This window comes from Anser cygnoides, chromosome 5 (genome assembly GCF_040182565.1).
Source record: "Anser cygnoides isolate HZ-2024a breed goose chromosome 5, Taihu_goose_T2T_genome, whole genome shotgun sequence".
Classification (NCBI taxonomy): Eukaryota; Metazoa; Chordata; class Aves; order Anseriformes; family Anatidae; genus Anser; species Anser cygnoides.
In genome coordinates this window covers 3,935,403-3,958,592 of record NC_089877.1, presented here as the reverse complement: position 1 = coordinate 3,958,592, position 23,190 = coordinate 3,935,403, and the positions used below count along the sequence as shown (strand labels likewise).

The 23,190-nt window shown below is 45.1% G+C and overlaps 1 protein-coding gene across 13 annotated transcripts in view; it reads right to left on the bottom strand.

The window, feature by feature from the left end:
• LMO1 (LIM domain only 1) overlaps nt 1–23,190 on the bottom strand; it is a 68,138-nt gene that overhangs the window by 2,336 nt on the left and 42,612 nt on the right. For 11 of the 13 annotated variants that reach the window (XM_066997348.1, XM_013189144.3, XM_066997349.1 and 8 more), the window contains 2 exons: nt 13,200–13,413; nt 2,274–2,399 (listed from right to left, as the gene is read on the bottom strand). In XM_066997348.1, the coding sequence (XP_066853449.1) occupies nt 2,274–2,399; nt 13,200–13,413 (340 nt within the window). Of the gene's footprint in view, nt 1–2,273; nt 2,400–13,199; nt 13,414–16,823; nt 16,844–18,894; nt 19,001–23,190 lie in introns of those variants that run through there. The other 2 variants (XM_013189143.2, XM_066997352.1) reach the window with 2 other exon arrangements.

Genomic DNA, 23,190 nt, shown 5'->3' with positions numbered 1-23,190 from the left:
CCATGATTCTGCTTCAGCTTGCAGTGTTGCTGTTACAGGAACACTTTCATTCTGCCCTTTCGGGCCCAAATCTCTTGAGGATAAGTCGTAAGTGTTTGTAGCTTTCGGACCTAAGCCAAAAATAACAACTTACACATAGCTCTATGCTGTCTACTCAGCATGTCTTTCAGAAAAGCTCATCTTGCCCCAAACTGGGCAAATCCCTCGTGCACCGAAGAGCTACTGTCAGCCAGGTGGGACTGCCTGGGCCCTGCCAGTGGCAGCGTACGCAGGGTATGTGAGGTGCAGAGCAGGACTGCACCTCGCTCTGAGTGCAATAACAGTGCCAGCAGCCTCGAAGGGAAGACAGGCAGAGAGCTGCCTCTGAGCCTTTGTAGTAAGATGAAATTTAAAAGAAAACAGCTCCCATCCTGAAGTGAAAACTAGGCCGTACTATGCCTTTACGTGACAGGAGCTAGTGTAAAGTAGGGATGTGGTGACAAATCCTCATCCTCCAGGCTCCCAGCACTGCTGTGCACACAGACCAGGGGGGCTGCTTGCCTCTGCTAGGAGGGACGTCTGAGATGCCCCGCTCCTAGTGTCGGGGGGAGTCTGGGAGCAGCCCTCTCCTGCACTGGGGAAGGAAACCTGAGCCTGAGGGCCGAGCTCAGCAACACTGCATAATGCTCCCAACTCTGGAGAAAAACCTCACAAAGCAGCAATTTCAGCTGCGTGAAGGAACAGCATCTTGGGGAGGGAACGGCCCAGCTCTGCCTGCACTCACATGCTGCTGATCAGCGACCACGGCCATTGCAGAAGCGTAGCTGAGAGCAGCAAAACGAAGAGCGGGCAAGTGAGCGGTTCAGCGATGCTCCTGGCGAGCAGCGGCGGCCCAGGGCCAGGAGCCACTAGATGTCAGTGCCGCCTCGGTGCTGCCACCGCGCAGGGAAGCCGCCAATATTAATAGGAGAGTTTTCCACCTCGAGCAAACACCGCCTCCGTGCTCAATAACGTGATGGAGTACAGCCACCAGAGCTGCAAACCGCTCCTCTAATGCTTCTCTTCCCTGCTCTGGCACGAAGTGGCACGCTCCATTTATCCCAGTGACCAAAACCCCTGTCAATGGACAGGGAAGAAGGACCAGGCTCCAGTTTGCATGGTCCCATTAGGTTAGTGGGAAAGGTGGAGGAGGTTTGCATGCCCACACACACACCAGGTATGCTATCCTGTAGAGCTATGTCACTGGATGTCCTACTGTGACTTTTGTTTTACGGCAAGCAAGCGGTAAATTTTTAAGTCAGGCTTTAGCTTGACTTTTACAGAATAAAGGTCTCCATCCTCCCATGAGTTTTGCCATTTTTGCCCCTTGCTGTCTCTCTCACACCTTCACACAGGCCAAATCATTGCCTTCTAGTTTAATGTAGTTTAATCTTCTACCAGTGTAGGAGATGCACTGTGTGGCATAACCACAGCCTTTGGCTCCTGGGCAGGCACTACAGCTTGACTAAATGAGAAGCAGGAACAGCAAGTGCTTTTGGTTCTATCTTTGACCAGGCTGGATCAAAAACGGATACTGAATTACATCTGACTCCATGGGCTTCCATTGTGCCTACAATCACCAACAAATAGGGCACTGGGACAATTTTTCACAGCCCTCCCAGATTCAGCTAGCTACAGATAAGTCCACGGGAAAACTTTGCATGCAGCCCATTATTACACACTTTGACGTGCATTTTCCACTGGGTAAAACCCAGCAGAAATACACAAATCCCATTTAAAGTTCCACCAAGATCCCCTGTTAATTACACAGCAACTAAAGGGACTTGTTCCTAGTGCTGGAAAGGGCTTATCTAGAGTATTGTTCTCCTGCTTGTCCCTCTTTCTCCTTCTCCCTCATCCCCAGTTTTGAGGGTGCCAGAAACCCTATTTAAACAAAATAATCTGTTTGCCAGAGGACATCCATTCTCCATCATCTGTGTTCTGCGGAGAGGGTAGTTGCTGAAAGGACGCTGAAGCAGTTTGTTTTATTCAGCAGCAGCTGTGCTGTGTACAACAGCATCCAGATCTGCAGTTTTTATGCCCCTCTCACACCCCAGCTCTCACCAGCTCCAGGGGGATTTGCAGTAAAGGCCACAGGTACTTACACGCCTCACACAGGCAGCCCACTGCGCCAACCCGAGCTGTGCCAGTGGGCTGAGAGCCCCAGAAAGGTAGTGTGGATCGTACATTTCTCTGTTTTGCAGGCAAAGGTATAAATTAGCTCATGTTTGTGTGTATAATAATTGTGTCCTTACCGCTGGTTGCAGAGCTGACAGGCAAAGCAGTCCAAATGGTAAACATTATCTCTGGCCCTCATCACCATCTCAAAGGCAGGGATCAGTTTACTGCAGGCAGCGCAATTCCCGGTGGTACCAAAGAGCCTGCCAAAGAAGCACAATCATTAGAAGCCATTTTAATTAAATGGTGGAAGGACTAATTAAGTGTAATTAGCAGTATCAAATACTGTATTGCACCAATAAATAGAAGTTGCAGTCTCCATTTCGCTGACCAACCAGTGTGCGGGAACTTGGGCTAAAACTGCCTGGTGAGCAGGCTCTGATTGTCAAGATGAAAACTTCATTTGGTTTGCAAGCCCAGGGCTAATTTGCTGTCTAATGGAGAACAGCATTAAACACTCGGCGCGCTATTTCGGGGCTCACAAAATTTCAGTCAAAAGCTATCTTTGCTCCCAGGGCTGGGGGAAGGTGCCCAGAGCTGCCCTTCCTCCCTGCCGTGGCCACAGGCTGGCGAGCCTTGGCACCCCTGGCCAGCAGTGCTGCCGCGGTGCTTGCCAAGAGCCTCGCTCACCTGCTGTTTAAGAGGCAAAAGCACAATTTCTCTGGCGACGAGCACCAGAGCATTTGGCAAAGCATCTCAAGGAGGGCAAGCCCTCGTCCCTGGCTGTGCCCCCTCCTCCACGTCCCTCCTGGGAGCCAGCTAAGCCCTTCTGCCGAGGCCCGGCCAGCATGTTCAGCCGTTCCACTTCAGCTCCCTGGTGCTCGAGGACAGCCCTACAGCACTGGAAGCTTTGCCACTTTCATCTTGCCTTTCACTATCTGTCTCCCCAGATGTCTGCTGCTGTTACAGCTCCTGCCGGGGGACTCAACCAAGACGGCAGCACCCTTCCCCCGGCCCTGATCTCCGAGAAGCCCCCGAGGCCCGTGTACACGCTGGGGGCGGCACGCCGCCACCACGCGAAAGCCAGGCAAAGCGGCTGGGTCGTGAATCAACAGGCCAACACAACCACGTTCCACCTGCATCTGTGGTCAATACAGACGTGGTCAGTTACTTTGCTTCGGAGATGACGAGAGCTGCGCTTGCAGAACAAGGTGTCTCCTGACTTACGGCTGCGGCTCCCCACCCGCTCCACGCGTACAACACGTCGCTGCCCGCATACAAGTCTGGACTCAGGGCTCGTTTCAAGCCACTGGTTCTGGCTTATTCCACAGCACACAGACGAGGAGCACCAGGAAAATCTATAACCAATTTCTAAACCTGCAATTTGCCAAGCTAATCAATACTAATTATTACTGGCCAGTAATTGTGAACTAAACCACTCAGCAATGTTATAGAAACCTCCACATAACTCTCTCACCCTCACTGTGCTGTGCCACCAAAGTTAGCTTGCTCCTGAGCTAGAGAAAAAGGCTCCCCTTTATATTTCATGGGAAGTGGTACCAGCGGCCTTTCGCCCTACCCGTTGGGAAAAGCCCGAGACTTCCTATGAAGAAGCAGCAGCACATTTTCCCTGAAACAACAGAAACCAAACGGAAGCAATTGTGCCACAATGGGGGCAGGAGAGAAAAATTGCAAAGGGAGTGCTCCAAAATCCTTCCTCAAGACTCCATCACAGGAGGACTGAAAGGCAGAGGAAAGCCCCAGCTATTTGGCTGCACCAGCCCCATCGCACTGACAAACTCAGGCCCAGCAACCTGCAGCGGGGGGCCCCTTCCTCCGGCTGTGCTCGCCACTGCCGCAGGCAGGCAGGGCTGCAGCTGCGTGCCGTGCTCGCTGCCTGCCGCCAGCAGACCCAGCCGACAACACGCGGTGCTGAAAAACATTTGGGGCTGCACCCTGAAATGCTCGGGCCCTCATTCAGCACCCGCTCGCAAATCAAGCCTAATACAGACATCCGCATTCCCTCCCTCCCCCAGCGTGCTCCCTTGCACGAGTGCCTCCCTTCAGCACAGCAAAACCTGACAGCTTTGCTGTGGTTTTGCCATTTTCCACAAAACCTGGCATACGTTTTTAGAGTGCCTAAGTCACAGCAAACTTGGAAAAAAAAAAAAAAAAAAAAAAGAGCCCAATACATTAGGCAGGGAAACTGGGAGGTTAATCCTAGATTTGCTCTGTGCCCAGCACTGCTACGCGTACAAGTATAAAATATCCATTATTCATTAGCATCACAGTTGTGTGGAGCTCAATCTAGATTAAACAAAATAAAGGGGCCCCAGACAGCACCATTTGCATTGTTAAGCAGGCGCTTTTCTTCAGCCTTCAAATAGGAGACTTTTCTAAATGGAAATGATGGGGAAATTTGGACAGATGTTCACTTAACTATTTAAACAGTTAGCTTAAGAAACATGAAAAATGTATTTGGCATCGTATTCACCTGTCTCCTTTCAGGGGGCTGGGGGTAAACCAATTGTTAAACAGCTTTGACTGTTTGCATAAGATCTGAAGCTTATGTTCTGTCCAGCTGAAATCGTGCTGCCTTCTAATGTCTACATAAACGTAGCTCCCAGCTAGTCCGTACGCTAATCTTTTTCTCTTCTATCAAGTTTCACAGTACTCCATCCCCTGCCTTTCCCAACCGATGAACATTTCACACTTATTCTAGCACTTCCTAATTTTAATCTGCTTTTCAGAGTGTGATTTAGAGCCCTGTATATTCAGCATGCTTCTAAAAATATGCTGCAACTTGTAGCTCAGTGAACGTGAAACAAACATTTTTTTAATCTGCTCAAAGAAAAGCAAAATGAACATGGACTTTTGCCTTTTTTCCTCGCCTGTAAAAAAAATATTGCCACCTCTGATACCTACTTACCCAGCAGCTACTTGAGCTGAAACTTTCTGAGGTGGGGAGCTTAACATTGCTGGAGGAGGTAGAAGAACAAAATCTTCCACCACAAGCCCCATCTGCGGTTAAATTTAAAATAACCCCACATGAACACACTGATCTGCATTCTGTCCCCCAGACACCTTCATAACAGATGCAATACTCTCACACACTCACGCACACAAAGTTTAAGCGCATTAGAAAAATCTATCGGAAGATGCTCAGCATCTACTTACCAGCTTGGTGCCATTGGCATAAAAGAAGCTGGAAATACAGAAAGGGTTCAGTCTGGAGTTGTTTTGCTGCTTCTAAAAATACCATTTTTTTCAATCTTGCTTTTGAAGATAAAAGGCAACAATTTTTAAGTACAGATTTATTCCCCCTTATGTAACAAGACAACCTAGCCAGCTTGTAAATAAGCACAGACTATGCAGATTTAAAATTTAACACAATTAAACTTTTACCCTGTGGTAGTAATTATGTTTAATGGCTCTTAGCCTGAACTTAACCATGTCTATTGTTGTCAGCCGGTCTAAAAGCAGGAGTTTGTCCAAGGACAATTTTCTGTAGTTTATAGGCACACTAAAAACCCTGCTACGCGCTGTTCTCATTGGCCATTGATGTCAGTGTGTATAGTAAAAATTAAAGCTAATTGGCATACAGCAGCAGCAGTGAATGCAAATGAATTAATGGGAAAAGAGGGGAGTGCACTTGGAAGCGGTATGCAACTGTTGAAGGATGTTTTTTATGTAAAGTCTTGTTTGGACTGAAGTATAGTCTTCCACACGATGATCCAGACCTCATGAGCTCTGTGAATGCACCTGAAGTTAGTTCAAGGTATTAATTCAAGGTATACCTAAAGTCATCAGCACTCAGCAGGTCTGGGGGGAGAAGAGAATGGCAAAGGGTCCATAGTGTAGGAAAATGGGTAGAAACTTCTTATAAGATGACATTAAATTTAGCACCTTTTTAATTTTTTTTTTCCTTCTCAGACCAGAATGTGCAAGTTGGCTGAACTGAGAAACCAATTACCTATTTCTGTCATCACTACAAACAACGATCTGTGTTAGTCACTGGCTGCAAGGAGGGAATCCTCACTCCGTCTCTCTGGCCTGGTGTCTGGCTAGCTTGTAGCTTGCAAGCAAGAAAGAAGAATCTTCCCTCTGCATAGAGTAAAAATTTTGGAGCTGTTGACTTCACTAAAGGAAACAAAAAAGAGGGACCAGGATAAGCACTTGTAAATAATGAATGGTACAGAATGGATGGGTTGTGAGATCTTTTTTGTTTTTTGTTTTTCAAACAATACCAGAACAAGCCAACTTCAAAATTAAACTGCTGAGTTGAGACCGATAATTCCCCAAAACAATAGGCTTTGTCAACAGTGAAAGCTGAGAATTATGAGTTGGAAAAGGAATAAACACTTATCTACAAATAAGTACCTACATTTTTACATGCAAGTAGTTACCTGCACAACTACATATTTCTCTATATATCTGTATACCCAATTATCTGGATATATAGGTTTTTGAAGAGGTACGGATCCCATGCTCATACCCTCTCTCCAGCTAGTAGGTAAAACAAGTTTTCCCATACCCCCTTCCCTTCCTGTCTGCTGCTGTTTATTTCCTAGATCCATCAGGACCGCTTAGAACCAGACTCACTTTACCTACCGGGAACTCATTGCTACAAGAAGAAAGGATTTCCCCCTGTACTACTTGAAACAAACCAACTCGCCTTACAGTGAGGATAGCTTTCACAAGCTTTCAATCAGTATTTTTCCTGTCTGAGTGTATTATAAATATACTGAGCTACAAGTCTGATTTGAGCAGAGTACTGAACACGCCAATAATTGCAGGGAAGCCTGAACATCACTTGGAAAGATAAAAAGGGGAAGCTTAAAAGCGACTTCAGACCTGAGGTTCCCAACTTCCCTGTAATCAGCATTCGTGTAAGATTCAGAGAAAGCCTTTGCGAGTGGCATTTCAGCAGGGTAAACACATCATAGCTGGTGCACCCTCCTCTCCAGGAGGCTGCTGTCAGTGCTGCAGTGGGAGGTCACGTCAGCTGAAGGAAAGGAAATGCATTTTGATACTGATGAAGCTGGTCAGGCTGTCCTCTCACGATGCCTTCAAGTTCAGTCCAAAGGAATTTCCATCTTGCGTGCCCAAGGGTTTGTCACTCCCGGACAGCGTAACGAGAGGACTTAAAACAAAGCCCCCTGGCTGGGCGACCGCACTAGCTCTGAGATTACTGGGCATAAACTTCAAGGTTGCTCAAGGGCATGTGTTTTCAGTTGAAGAACTCGTACGAATGTTCACTTATTTTTACTCCTTTTGTCTCCTCCTCCATATTTTCTAGAGATATTTACAGTGGAGCTTGGGCTCTTAACAGGTCTTCCTCTCCTGCCCCAGCCTTCCTGTAGCGTAACTGATGCCAGTGGCCTTAAAACCCATCTTGGCTGCCTCTGCAACTGCTGAGCACTTGTTGAGCACCTCCTCTTAGGAGAGTTTAAGAACAGCAGTCAGAAAACTGCAAGTTTGAAAGCACAAGAGGCACGGCAGCATATCACAGCCGGGAAAAATACTCCACATAAGCCTTCCACCTCCAACTGGGAGGTTGCGGAGGAAAAAAAAAAAAAAGGAAAAAAGCAAGTGAACAAAACATACGTTGCTTGTTTATCCTGAAAAGCACAGGCTGTGAGGAACTCCTGGACCAGATACTATGAAGAAAAAAAGCTGTGTTTTAACATCACTAAGCACAGCAATGCTGCCAATGCCAAGACACATTGTATTTTGAGCCTAATTAATCCTCCTTAATCTGTACAGATACCAAGTGTAGAAGTGTATCCTATGTAGCATGCAAGACGCTCCCTGTTGCGATACAAGAACAGCTCTTCGATTTAGCAGCGCTTGCAGGCTCTGAGCAGACACCATTTGTTCAGGCACACTGCATTTCTGCCTCCCCTCCCACACTGAACGTGTCCCGTGAAAAGCAGGTAGTGCACGCTCTCAGTGCACGCATGCACACTGTGCCCCTTTAGGGGAAAAAAATCTGAAATACCTTCCTCCTTCCTCCCTGCTTCAAGGGGTTGCAGATGCAGCAGCTTCATTCAGAACATTATTGATGTCTGACGTTAGCTTAAGTTCTGCAAATTTCAGCATATTTTCTTCAGTTTCTGAAAGCCTGTGCTTAAAAACCCAGCTGCTTCAGGGCTTTCATTCCCGACTTGGGGAAGGACCAAGGAGACCAGCAGGAGGGCATCTGCCTGCATCCTTCTGTGCCAGTCAGCAAGGCGCCCGCGTTTGTGTAAAATGGCTTTTCATAATCCACAACAAAATTACACCCTGCACCTTTGCAGGAGACCGGACAGTATCAGATACATCAGAACAGAACATCTAGAGGGCTGCCAGAGCGATTCACTAACATAGTGAACCTGCTAGTGACATTCAAACGGAACAAAACCCAGCATCCAACAACTGGAAACCCCAGCGCTGGACAGGTGACTCTTGTGGCCTCAGAGATGCCCGCGGTGGCGTGCAGTAAAGGTGGAGTTAAAGCCTCCAAGATGCAAACAGCACTGCAGTGTGCCAGTGCCAGGGGCTGTTGGGGTGCCCAGGGCTGCTCTGCCTGCTCCAGGCGCTGACACCACACTCGGGTTGCAGCATCGAGCCATGCTGAGTTTCCAACGCTGAGCAAAACCTGTGGGCAGCTGGGGAAAAGAATTTCTACAAAATCCACTGAGGACAATATCAGGATTTTCTGGGAAGTCCTTTCTCTTACCAATTCACCATCATTTTTTAATGCAGGTTTTGAGCTTTCTTTAGAGTCTAATTAAAGCCCTAATCAATTTAAGCAACGAAAAACTTTCCCAACACCAGCATAGCAAACACACTGGAGCAACTGCTCTGCCCCTGTCAAAGTGATCCTGACCCTCCTTTCCTCATGTGAGGGCACCATGCCGAGTAAAAAGGAAAAACGACATTCTTCATCAGCACATCACAGCGAAACGTACGTTGTCAGATCCTCCCGGGAAATCCCGGTGCGACACCCAAGCCGTGCCTGTGACCCAGAGCTGGGTGAATGTTTAATTGCGCGCAGGAAGACGGACGCGATGCTGCTGCACGGGGCTGCGAGGAGCCTTCCGAGCCGCACGCTAAGCTGCTCCGTCCCAGAAGCAGCCTCTCCAATAGCATTTGCTTATCAAAAATAATTAGAGGTAGAAATGCTGAAACTGTGATTATGAAACAAATGGTAAATCTATTTGCTCAGATGAAATGTATCGAAAGATACATCTTGACACAGCTGGAGACTGAGGTGATACCGCAAGGATAACAACTCGAGATCCAATTTCATCTTTCATGATTAAAAAATGAGCAAGAAAGTGTTTTATGAAATGTGAAGGTTAACAAATGTTCCTTCACAAGCAATGACGACAGTTTATCTTTCGAAACAAATGATCAGGCCGTGGGCTGCTAGCAGCTCCTGAAATACATTTGAAAGATTTTCAAAGATTTGCCTGCCGAGGATGACTGCGCAAGGCGGCCAGCGCCAGGCAGCACCGGCACCACCACCACAGCTGGCTGTCACACGGCGGGGCAGGAGCCAGCCGCTCCCATCCCAGTGCCATGCCCCGTGCCGGTGACAGAAGCCCTAACATCTGTCCCTGAGCCCAACCCTGGCGGTGGCTGCAGAGGAGACCCCGAGCAGGGCGGGGGAAAGCACCACCTGACGAAGCACGTGTGCCCCAACGACTCATTCATCTGGTGGGCAAGAAACAGCAGTCTGTAAGGAGACTGTGAAACACCAAAGTTTTCCTCCTGGTCTTTACACAAGTATATTCCTTTTGGACTTTTGATAAGAAAGATGCAGGTATTTACAATTATGGCCTCAAAATCAGTCTAGCTTTTAGTTTTTTTAAGTGATGGTTGACCTACTAAACATCAGCACGATATTTGACACTGGCCTCATTCAAGGCATACAGAAGAAGTGGTCAACAATTTCTCTGACTGTCCTCCAAGCACAGCACTCACTTCTTGATGTGAGTACAGCGTGAGGTACAAAAACTTATTTTTAGCAATGAATTCTGCTAAAATTTGGTGAGTAGAATAAATATCATGAGTTGTTTAGCAAAGTAAAAAAGATGTGGATAGAGACTCTAGAACTATTAAGGGGAAGGAATTAAATATGATGGAAATGGGTAATTCTACAAGAAGAAAAATTCAAATTACCAGGAGTGAACTGACAGAATGGAGGATGGTGGCAGCAACTTCAGTTCATTCTATTAATAGAATTAATAGTTAAAATTGGGAGAGAAAGAAATACCATGCGTAGAAGGCAACAGGAGATGTTTTAAAGTAAAAAAAAAAAAAAAAAAAAAAAAATGCTTTATGCTTCCATAAAATACAGGGTTGTATGGCACTGCTCCTTACTGCTATTCTAGGACCCTGAAAGGGTTCCTTATCAGCAGGAGGACAGAACCCAAGAGTGCAGCAGAAACCCCCAAAGTGAGTATCAACCTGAATTTAATTAGCAAGAACACAAAACATCACAGCTGTAAAGCTGGCTAACAGCTGAATGCCAGTTAACAGCTGCATTACAGAACTGATGCTATTCCTTCCTACCCAACTCTTGGTCAAGTTTCCTGGGTTATGACAATTACAGTGCACCTCCCAACAGCAACAGAAGTAAAATATTTCTAGCGGTCAAAGGTGCTCTAAGAGACTAAATTCAGACGGTAGAAAATAGAGTAGGACGTAGTAACTCCCTCCCCCCAAAAAATAATCTGGCACCGTAACGCATGCACGCATCACCTGAGAATGTTAAGACTAGCCAGAGGTGTACAGGAGACTGTGCAGCCAGCTAAAGCATTTGGTACCCTCCTGCAGTACAGATAGGTGACCCCCAGTTTTACTCATAATACCTAACATTTCTTTAGCACAGAGAATGTCTAGCTCAGTTTTGCTGGACCACATAAGCCTTCTCTTCACAATGTAACCATTCTGTACAAACAGTAACAGACTCCCCCCCTCCTTGGCTGGTCAGGGATTTCTCTAACCCAACAAATAGAGGCAGAGGAGCCTACCAAACCTTTTCAGGTCCAGGACAAGTTTGTTTCAAACATACACTGCTGCTGTGAGAGAAGCTGTGTGGCCATGGTAAAACACTATCCTCAACTGTTGCCTTCCACATTTCACATCATGAATTGCCCTCTCTTGTCAAAGCTGGGACGTGGGCTGCTTCTTGGAGTCTGCAACTCCTGGCTTCTTTCCTACCTCTAGCACAGACTTCTCACGTGCCCCCCAAAGTCTTGTCATCCATGGCCCAGTGAGAAGACCACAGATTAAGCTTTTCTACCTCAAAGCAGTATTCTCAAGATAAACCAAAGAAAGAAAGAGATGCTCCACAACTGCAGCGATAAAAAGTTCTTCCAAGTTTAACATCATCAATATTGCTATCCTTTGGTACTCTAACATGTCTGATTTGATGCTGCAAATTATTTTTTTTATGAAACTAAAACAAATATAAATCAATACAGTGATCATTAAATGGATGGGTAGCTTGTAGGTCTCAAAAAGCAAATGTGAATGGGAATCACCACCTAGTTGATGAATTTCCAGTAGGGTTCTGCAACACATGGAGGAACACTGAATATCTGTCTTTCAGGTCAGAATAAAATTGTTGTTGTTATTGTTTTGTTTTTAAAACTAAGTAATCAAGTGCACATATGACAAAGTCTACACAAATGATAAATAATGAAGAGGAGGATGACTGATGGAGAAACCTGGATTGCTTGGCAAGCTGGGTGCAAACAAGGTATATGTTTTAAGACCACCACATATAAAGAAACATTCCAGAAACTAATGCAGCCTATACTTTCCAGAAGAAAGACTATTTCTAGAAGCAGCTCTTCTGAAAGACTTCGGGGGTTTCTGTGATTAGCAGTTAACACATTCTAACAGTGAGCAAAAATCCTTGTGTGGATAGGATGTTTTTGTATAGTGCCTTGCTGAAAGGCAAGGTGGCAGCTCTCGTACAGCAGCTATTAGACTTATTTCTTCTATTTGGCTCCATCTTGTTTTAGAAAGAGAAACCTCCTTGTTTAAGTTTGCTTAGAAAACTTTACTAAAGATTTTCAGGAATATGTTTTACACTGAAACACATGAAGTATCTGATCATTGGGACTAACCTAGGCATCACCTGCACACCAAAAGGTTAGCCAGCAATGTACCTCCCTTTCTGAAACCAGTGTGGTGGGTTTTGTTTTGCTTCAGGTGTGTTTGCTGGTTGAGGTTGCACAAGAAATAGTGTCAGTGCTTTAGGGAAAAAAAAGAAAACAAACACTAGCTGGGGATCAAGTACATTCTTCTAAAGGAAAAATAAAACTTGCAGTGTTTTGCAGTGTGACCCTCATAAGAACGTTTGCATTAGGGCTGCTGCCTTACTAAAATTCATTTGTGCTTATCTAAAGTATTTTGTGCAAAAACCCTATACATACTAGGCAAAAAATCCCATGTGTTGTTATGTATTGCAGACACAGACTGTCAGGGTAGCTCTAACTCAGAGTTAGCATTGGTCTCTGCAGACTACCTCATGAACAAAAAATTTTTTGAAGTTGATCTGTAATTTTGGAGTGTTTTGCTCTGTTTACTTAGCAAAGAGACAAGAGCCCCACGGGAGGAACCTGACTGAATATAAGCGCTAAAAGTCTGTGTAAAAGTCAGCACTGAAAGAGAAAAAGAAAAGTTAAAGGTCTGGTCAGATCACAGAATCATAGAATGTCAGTCGTAAAGGAGCATAAATAACATCATAGATATGCCAGAAGAATTAATGGTCTTAATTTTCTCAGCAAGCACGTTTTGATTTTTGTTGGTTCAAAATAAGAATTAAGTCACGCCATCCACTTCCTACCTTGACCTAAATATAGGATGACACCGCACTGACTACTAAGTATGTTTAGTGCAAACCAAGAGCCACGCTCAGACAGGGAAAGAACTCCAGCCTCTTCTGGGCAGGGCTGACCATGCACAAGTACACATTTTCACAGTAGGGGGCTAGAAAGACAAACAGCTGGCAGCAAACTGAGAGGCTTTGGGAAGAGCCCAGGGTACATTCCTCTATTTACCTCAGGTAATCTCTGCGGCAAAGAATGAGATTTGCTTTTGTGTAAAGAGTTGATCCAACCTCTCCAAGACGACAGTCGCAGCAGGCACACTTTAGACAGTCTTCATGCCAATACTTATCCAAGGCCTTCAGCAGGTACCGGTCCTTGATCTTCCGGTTACAGCCAGCGCAGCCCTTCTGTTTCCCTTTGGGTTGTACAGATAACATCGGCACACCTGCAACACGAACACAGCAGGCACGTTAGAAAATATTCAAACAGCTTGAAGAGGTTGCCTGCATTCGGGGCAGCGCTGTGAGCTGGAGGTAGATCTGTGAGCAAATACTGCTGCGGCCTTCATTACAAGGAGCTCCCATTGCAGGAAGCTGAAGGCCAAAGGAACGTAAACATACACTTCATTTGCTGTCGCAGGGTAGGCAGGAACGCGGCACTTGCAGGAACACAACACTTCTTTCCTAAGGGTAGGACTGACACAAAGCACCAGACTTTTTTTAATTAACATTTTGCAGCAGAATAAACTGGCAGCAATTTCAACATTTTTTCCCCTCATTAGTAGTACCCTTGCGCTGTTAATTACCAGCCACAGGCAATTACAAAGATCAGAAGGGACACCAGTGTGCGCACCCCAGTCCAACAGCTTGTCCAGATCAAGCTGGGGGGGGGAAGGGGTGTGGGTGTACAAGATGGGGTATGCCGCTGGTTTCCCTCCTTTGTAAACCCCACTGGCCACAGAGGCCCCGCTGAAGGCTAGAGCCATCTCTGGGCTGCTCTAAAATCGATGCTACTCAAAAGCCTGCTGGACTGCTGAGAGTACCCCAACCAGAGGCTCCCTGCCAGCAGTGAAGCCACCCTGCTTCGGAGGCACCAAGGCAGCGCCCCCCACCTCCTCTTGTACCCCTGTAGCGGGCAGTGAGAAGCCAGGCCTCTTCTCTCCGGAAATCCCTGCTGGGGCTGCAAAGCAAGCACGAGCAGGGCGAGAGGTGGTGACAGGATACTCGAGTTCCCGGGCTGGTGCTGCCTTCCCCACGCTGCTGTCTCCAGGTTTCCCCTCTGCTGGTCAGCCCACGGCCAGCACCGACGCAGGTGAGGGACCCATCGCCCTTCTCAGTCCAAGAGGGAGGCAGGAGCAGATTTTATAGAGGATGGTAAAATAAACCAGAATTGCACTGTGGGGGAGGAAGGGGAGAGGAGATGACAAAAGAGGAAAAACTTACTGAGAGGCCAGAACTCCTTTTTCTCTGGAACCTTGATTTTATTTTGTTACTGTTATTTTTACTAGGGTCAATTACTACAAATGACAAGGATGGGCCTGTAATAAGCGTGCCATGGGCTTAACCAGTGCAAAGGAGATGAGAGGGGGCCCTGGCTAGAGCAGCAGGTGTCACTGGTTGTATACTCTTACCCAAAGTTAAGCCACCATCTCTGTAGCAAGTTGGATGTCCCAGAAAGTAGCAGCTTTATAATGGAATTATTAACAGCCCCTTACCCTGAGCAGAACAAGTCAGTGCCGCTGCAGTGTGACATTTGCTGCTTTCCTTAGAAACCAGGGTGACCCAGTGGTGGCTAATGCTCAGCACATGTAAAACCTACCACTCATACAGTAATAATTGCTTTGTCAGATCTGCAAGCAGATGACAATAGCACTTAAGACACCTCTACACAAACAGTGAGGTATTGATCCATCTGCTATCAAAGTGGTCTCAGCAGCACGGAGACAGGTCAAGTAACATTCAAAAACTCTTAAGACTTAAAGAGCCCTCCTGCTCTGCTGCAGCACGCTCTGCGACACTTGCAAAGTCAATACTCACAAACTTTTCTTTTGATGCCAGTGGCAAATATGCAATAATTACGTGAAAACTTAAACCTGTTTTTGACTACCACACATGCAGCCCAGAATGGCCACTCACGCTGGTTCTGCCAGGGGTCCCGTGAGAAATTCCACACACGCAGCCACAGAGAAATACTCACACTTTTGGGACAGAGGGAAAGACGGGGAAGTCTGAGAAATGCGATACACAGCACATCATGAGAAAAGACTGCCTTATTCTGAGATGCGGAATGGCGCAAATACAAATTTGCATTTGAGACCTGTGTAAGATTAGTGCTAGTGATGAATGAAAATAGCGCTTATGAAAACTAAGACCTACAGATGAGAATTGTATTTTTAGATAGGAGCCCTGGACACCAGTGAGTCATTACCCACCCCCCCAAAAACTGGCTCTCTAAATATGAGCTGCATACCCTCATACGCAGCAGAGGACTTGTTAGAAGTGGTGTCTCCATGCAATTCTGCTTGCAGGGTTCATTTTGTGAATTTGCGGTTCCTGCATCTGGAAGATGCTGCAGGTTTCAAAATGCAGGTTCTGGATAACCCTCAGACCCCCTCGCACGAGAAGTGCTGCTTGGATGGGGTCTGAGATCACCCATGTGACTCAGAACACGTCTTCAGCCAGACGGGACCTCCCAGGCCCCTCAGAACCAGCGTGCCGTGCCCTTGGAGTTCCAGCTGCCCTCACCCAGAGCAAGGGGTTCCTTGGGACCAGGGCAGCCGTGTGGGGCCGAAACCCTGTCCGGACCATTATGAGAGTGTGGTTTGCTCAGCATAAGCGGGTCGGCAGTTTCCCAAGTGGTAAGCAGGCCCGGGGACAGCAGCACCGCACGGCCGAGGGCTGGCTTCGTGGCGGCGGTTCTTCCCTCAGCGGCCCTGGCAGCCCTCCCTCCGCGCTGCCGCCTCAGTTCCCTGCTATTGCAAGCACACCATTGTCTTAGGACAGCCTTTTGCGAATAAGTGGAATGTAACACTTTGGTTTTCTTCTAATAAGTAGCAAAGGAACAGATATATATATTTTTAAACAGTACCTTAAGCAAGAAAAAAAGCTATGTATTTGGTCAGTGTTCAGCAGGGGGCTTTCTAATGAAAAAAGGTACCATTTCAGAGATCATATGATGTTCAAAGCTGCTATTCCCACTCAGATAATAACGAGCAAGGTCAGCCTCTGCTGGTCAGGTTCAGTGTTTTGAAATTACATTTTGGTCTGTGAGGCTTCCCTCCGACATCCAGCCAGCCGGTCTGCACGGAGCGCACACACCGCTACAGAAAGTTGCGGCTGCAATTAGCTGGCGAGTTGACACAGCAGGCAAGGCGTGAAACAAAATTTCAAAAACTGCCAAACTTGATCAGCAAGGGTTCCTCGCAGGCTTGCCATGTCATTTGCAAGCAACAAGAGAGCAGCATCTCAAAAGCTTAACCCCTTTTGCAGTCGGAGGCATGCACAGAGGGGATGCAGTCAGCACCAAACCCCAGTTTCCTCCTCCTGCCTCCCTTCCAGCAATCCCCAAACAAGCCAGGCTTTGCAGGCAGAAGCTGCCTGCAGAGCTGCTCTTCCTTTTTGGAAATTTCCCCGCTGCAAAACTGCAATGCTGCCTCATTTCCCCATGTAGATTTTTCCCCCAACGTTTAGCAAAAAATGCCAAGATGCCTAGTTCATTTTGATCAGGGGCATCATGTCAATGTGTCGAGAAGGAAAGGGCTCACCGCAGACAACTTCCACGTGTACCCTATGAGCGAGGACAAGGCAACGAAAAGTGGCAGTGCAGAGCTAGGCAAATTAACAGCTGGCCACTCACCTGTTTAAATACATGATCACAAAGGGAATGCAGATTGATCATGAAATTCTGAGAGTACCATCCACTCCTCTCCCCCCTCCTGTTGCTAGCCATCCATCGCTATCTTTTCTTAGCAGCGGCAGATGAAGCCTTTCTATTTTTGGCTACCTACACTCCCGTCTTTGTCCTTTACAACTTAATAGACTTGCTGCTGGTAAATACAAAACAAAACCTGTTCTGAGTGCTCGGAGCTCCAATGCGCATTAAAAAATTATAGACACCACCTCTGGACATACTGAAATTTATGGCTGTGTCTAAAGAGGCTGTTATTGTAGTGAGTAATCTAAACTTTACCTCTATTCACAGCCGGGCAAACCAGCTTTAATCAGCCCATATCTTCTCAGTCGGGGTCCTTCTGTAAAATTATTCCGCTGGCTTTGTAACACAAGTGTCCACTAAGTAGACCTCTAAATTTTTCTAGCCCATTTTATTGATATTTCTATTCAACGTGGCAATCAGCTGCAGTTCCTCTAAGGGCACTGCTCATAAAGCCTCGTTTCTAAGACAGCCCTGAAACTTTTTATAAATGGTAGACCTTTTAAATAACAGTTATCTGCAATGGTCCTATGGCGTATGTCTCTACAGCGCTCTGGTCTGCAAGAGAGCTACTGGTCCCTTCTGAAAGCATGGAAGTTCACCACCTAATTTCTTTAATGCAGCTCTAAAGGTTAATTGGTCTGAAAGAGTAATGTGGGACTGCTGGCTAATGATATATGCCTCGAGGCTTTGCAGCTCTCCTGTATTTTCTGCGGTGAAGTCCAGAGCATACAGCACAGGTGATACCACCAGGACTTCGCAGCCCCCCTGCAGCTTCCCGCAGCCCCTCCGCCACGCGAGCCCTCGCGACGCCCACACAAGCCCAGGAGCTGAGGGCGGCTCTGCTCCTCCTGCGCTGCGTGCCTTGTCAGGGGGCTCCGGGAAGTGCCGCCGCTGCACTCCTCATTACTGCTGCAGGAAACTCAAAACAGCCCTAATGAGGAGAGCAAGGGTACAGTACGGGTTGGGAGGAGGGACGTCCTCCCACGTTCCCCAAGGGATCGGGCCAAAATCTTCAATTTGCCATTTATGACAGCTAATTAGTTATTCTATTCAAAATCTTTGCTTTAAATAAAAGAACTAATTATACACAAAGGTCAGTCCCCCACCTCCTGTGAAGCACACATAATTGGCTTATTTCCCCAACATTGTGTGTATGTTTTACACAATGCTTTCAGGCAGATGGCTTTAACTCTTTCCCTCTGCAAGTTTGTTGTTTGTTGTTTTTTATTTATTTATTCTTTAAAGTTTTCCTCATATTAGCTACTTCTACTATAAAAGCTCGCTCAAAAACAAAGCAGGTAACTAAAAATGAAAATAAAAATCCACTCCCAGAAAGGTTTTTGACAACCACTCGAGAACAGGGCTTCTTATACATCCATACAGCACCTTGCACAACACGGTGCTGGAGTTATGCTTGTGTTCTCCACCACAACTTCCTGCTCAAGCAGTGCCTTTCAGACACACTTACCACATTTCTGAACAATTCCTCTGCCAAAGACCACTATTATTACAGATTTACGTTTTATTATTATTTATTTAAAGTTTTATTGAAATTTACGAAAGCGATTATTATAGGGATGCTGCATTCCAGTGCTAAAAGCAATCCTGGTTTAAAGACTGGAGTTTCAGCAGCTGGGCAATCAAGCCTAGGTTTCAGAGCTCCACTTGAGGGACAAATGTTTATTTCTAGCATAACACTCTTTAAATGACCTGTCCTCCTTTTGTCTACTAACAAAAAAAAAAAAAAGCATTTGGCTGCAAAAGATGAAAAAGTAACTGAAGAGTAGAAGTAATCTTATTAACTCCTGTCTCATCACAATAAATAAGCTGCACTCTTGTGTCTATTATCAGAGGATCTTATATCATTTAAAAGCATTAGAGCCCTGCATCACCCATTTAAGTAAATGCAGACAGTCATTGCCAAAAAGATGCAGTGAATTTTCATTCCCTTAAAAAGAAGCTCACTTTGTGTTCCCAGTATTGTGTTACTCACCTTCTATGAATGTTACACTCTGTGAAACCAGGTAAACCATGCACTTCCATTGAACTGAGAGTACATCATCTTGGGCATCTTCACCAAGCATTTCATCTGAAGAACTATGGCCAGAACCATGAAAGTAATCATGTCATCTGTATATCCAATTAAAACATTACCTTTGGAACACCAAGTACTTGCAACTAAATGTTTGTGAACGAGCCTTAGACCATTCATCAAAATTATTCAATGAATAACCACAATCTTTTTTCATTTCCAGTTTCAGGCTGCAATATATAGTAGGGGATTTTTACAGTGGCTTTAGCAATTCATTTGTGGTATTCTTTCTTCTGTATCATTACTGAATGAATTCCCCAAGCATGGCAAAAAAGTAGTTGGAGTGGGTGCTTAATAAGAGAAACAACATTTTTATCAGTACTTCTGTTTCAACCATGATATAGTCCTCCTTCCAGTAACATAGTAATTTTTTGGCCCTTCAGTTTAGAATAAGCTTTAGTGAAATCTACTGTAGGGTCTAGCTTCCCATAGCAGTTTCAGCTGCCTAAAAGTGATCCAAGGTTTCACGAATGGCTTACCCCACCTCCAATCTCACATGCAGAGAGACTTTACTTTCAAGCCATTTGCTCGTGTAGACAGTGATACCCAAAATAACCATTCTCATCATTTGAATTGGTACCGAGGTAGGTCCTGATTCAGGGCAAAAGGTTTAGGGGTAGAGTCTAATTTTCATTTTCCTCCAGAATTTTGAGACTTCCAGTACCTGGTTTAAGACTCTGTTGCATAGCAGGTCTTACCAGAGGATGACCTGTTGCTATAAAGGAACACATGGCAGCAGGACTGAGTGCAAACCATAATAATTGCTGCTGCAAAACAGTTTCCATAAATCATTTTCACAAGCAACATTTTCCCTGTGCTCATAAAATATGCTTGTTTGAGCTTTAATTTTTCATAATTGGCATATGCCCAAAGCTTATTCTTAGCACATGCAATGTTTCAGTAAAATCCATTTTTACTATTTGAAGCCCTGGGAACAGTAATAAATAAATAAAAAAGAAAACATGCTGATTTCTTGTACCTTCAACCTAATCTGAGAACATTTGGATCAAGCTTTCTTGGTTTGTCACAATTTAGTGTTCTGCACTCTAGCGAAGTTCCTGATTTTAGGTGACTAGTTCCCTCATTCAGTTTCTGTAGTAGAAAAAACTCTGGCAATGGAGACAATACCCTCAAACCACCTTTCCAGCAGAACGGTAACATCACAGATGAGGGAACATAGTTATTTGGGATATCAGCCTGGAATTCTTCCCAATATTCCTCACTACTCCACTGGTTTGCAGGTGACTGCTGAAAATACGCTAAGATCCCAAGTTTCCTCATCAAGGGATTCGGGTGTCAAAGAAAACCGTTAGAAGAGTTTCCAAGTCAAATGATCGCAAAGATAAGAACTCATTCTGCTCTTTTCAGCTCACTTAGAGTTTTGTGTCCCCTTCTTTGTCCTTTTCCAAAAAGGACATAAAACCAAAGAGAAAAACCTTATATCAAATTAAAATCGCAAAGAGTATCTGAGAAGTAAAAACTCAACTCAATTATTTCCTTTCACACATGTAATACTCCACAATCCTGACCTTCTGGGTAAAATGCATTGTTTAACATATTGCTACTGAGGTTTCAATAGATATGCAAAGATGTGTGATGTAGCAGAGCTCAGGTTTAGCAGCGAAACATTAACATCACTCTGACAGATTTGGTACACTATGTCTGTGAATATTTTAAGGAGAATAGAGTTATATCACTGCACGATCATCATCATCTTTTCTTCTGCCTCTTTGCAGACACATACAATGTCAACCTAAGCTTTCGGCAACCTTAATAGAATTTCAGTGCCCACTGCCAAATGGCCATTTGATGTTCTGCTCTGTGTACACTGATGAAGCAATCTGTCACAGCCCTTAATGCAGGCAATGATGACTACCCAATCTAAAGCTTTCACAGGCTTAGAGAAATTTCTCAAGACTTTTGGAGCCTATAATAACTTGTGCAATACCACAAAAGAATTTGGAATCGTGCTGCTCTATGTTTAATGAAATATGAATATACTCTTAAATGTTTCTAGAAGAAACCCTACTCAGGCCAAAAGCATATTTTACACCATCAAGCACCAGAAAGTTGTGCTCACAACTCTGAAAAAGCCAATGCTATAGTGATTGCAAGTTATTCTAGTACGAAAGTATCAGCCTCCAGTCCAAACTTACTGCAAAGCCAAACATTGATGCTTATATGCCCTGCACAAGATTAGTACAGCTGCACCTTTACCTCTATAAATACAGAGGCACTAAACATTCATTTGCATATTTTCTTCATTTTCAGCAGACAAGTAGAGATTCACCTATAAAGAACGCAGAGAGAGTCCCTCTACTTAATGCAATCCTTGTAAGGGAGACAATTGCTGCTGACCTTCTAGAAGCCACGAAATACACCTCCCTAATGAATCAGAAAGATGCAGTTATCCCGAAAACCCAGCCTCTTCTCCCTTTCCTAGCGACAGCAGACCAACCCGTCTGCTATTAAAAGTTGAAAGGAGCAGGGCAGGAAGGAAAGCTATTTCATTCTCTTCTTGTTGAAAGGAAAAAACACAACACACAGTCCTTTGCAGGACCATTTGCATGCTGAGCTGTCAGACCATGCACTTTCCATTAAAGAGATAGCATCCCTTTTCATAAGTCCATTTGGGATCCATTTTAGTGTTATCTAAAAATCAAATCTACATGGTAATCCTTTTAATGTACTCTTGACTTTTAAAAACAGCTTTATGTTCCTTCAGGAAATGTTTTAAGCCATTACTCAGTAATTACTACTCACCCATGAAAACACTGATCTTTTACAACATATAATCAGTTTGCTGACTTAAAAAATGAAGCAGCCTGGAATTTTGTCTCTTGAAAGTAGTGGAGAAAAACCAAGGTTAAGAGAACATCCTTCCTCCCCCCAGTATTGCAAAGCAGTATGTTTTTCCTGTTGTATAAGATAGGGACCAGGCTCCGGGCGAGGGCGGGCTGAGGACTCGCCATCTCTGCTTTGCACTGGCAGTCACTGCGCGCACAACCAATACATGGTTACTAATTTAGGAAGCAGAATTTGTATCATCTCGGATATTAATGATATTCTAACCTTCTGCAAACACTGAAATTCTGAATGACACAATACTACCTCCTGAAACGCTGGCAACGTGGGAAAGATGTTATGTTAAAATACAGCATGGAATTTGCAGAGGTGCTTTGGTAAACTCCAGCTATACATTGACAAGTCCAGAAGGGATGCCAAAAATGGTTCAGATCTACACAACTGCACTGTATTTATCTGGATTACACCTGCAGTCAACACAGCAATGTGTAGCCAAACTTCAGGGGTCTAAAATTACCTTGAAAACTCTAATACCAGACCCTAAAGAGAAAAAGCATTTTGTTCAGCTGCAGCTCCTGTCTGAGGAAGACCAGAAAAAAGTCCACAACTTCTTTAAAGCAGGTGCTCAGGCTACAGGAGGACCCTGGATATTCTCACCTTGCATGCCATTTAACACAGATGTTTACACAAAGTATAGTCCCCCACCAAATTGGAATGATCCTTCACATCCCACCACTGACCCCAGAGAGCCCAGCACCCTTCTAGTCTTGAAATACTAAGCCAAAAGAGAAAAAGGGCAGGGTGAAGTTTGTCAGAAAGAACTTGCTCTATGTTGCAAATAATAGCAGCTAAATTCACTTTCTCCTAATGCCATGAAGACAGAGAAGACAGAAAAAAGAGGCTAAATACTTACACTGCTTCTGTTCTTCTGTTTACTAAGGTCTAGCTTAAGCCACAATTTGCTTTCACAGACAGATTTTACTCTACCCCATTTCACCACTACAATTAAGACAGAGAAAGTCCCGCGCTTGGCCATTTCCCCTTTCATTCACGGGGAAAGGTATGCAGACCCCAGCACAACACTGATCATTAAACATTTGTATAGCTGAAGTTGGCCAGTCCCCATATACCTCAAACTAATTTTTGTTGTTCACAGCTGATTAAGTTAGGGCTCGCAATCCACAGCTGACCATGAACGCTACCCTTCCTTACAAGAAATTAAAAATGTTTTCCTGGCTTTAGCTGTTGTATACTTCTGTAGAGAGTTCCTTTGATGTGACATATAGGCAAGACCTTTGCATTATTCCCCTGGACAACAGAAAAGACCTAAGTAAGAGGGAAAAAATCCACTTTTTTTTTTTTTTGGTGAAATGCCCCAGGAAGGCGGTGAAA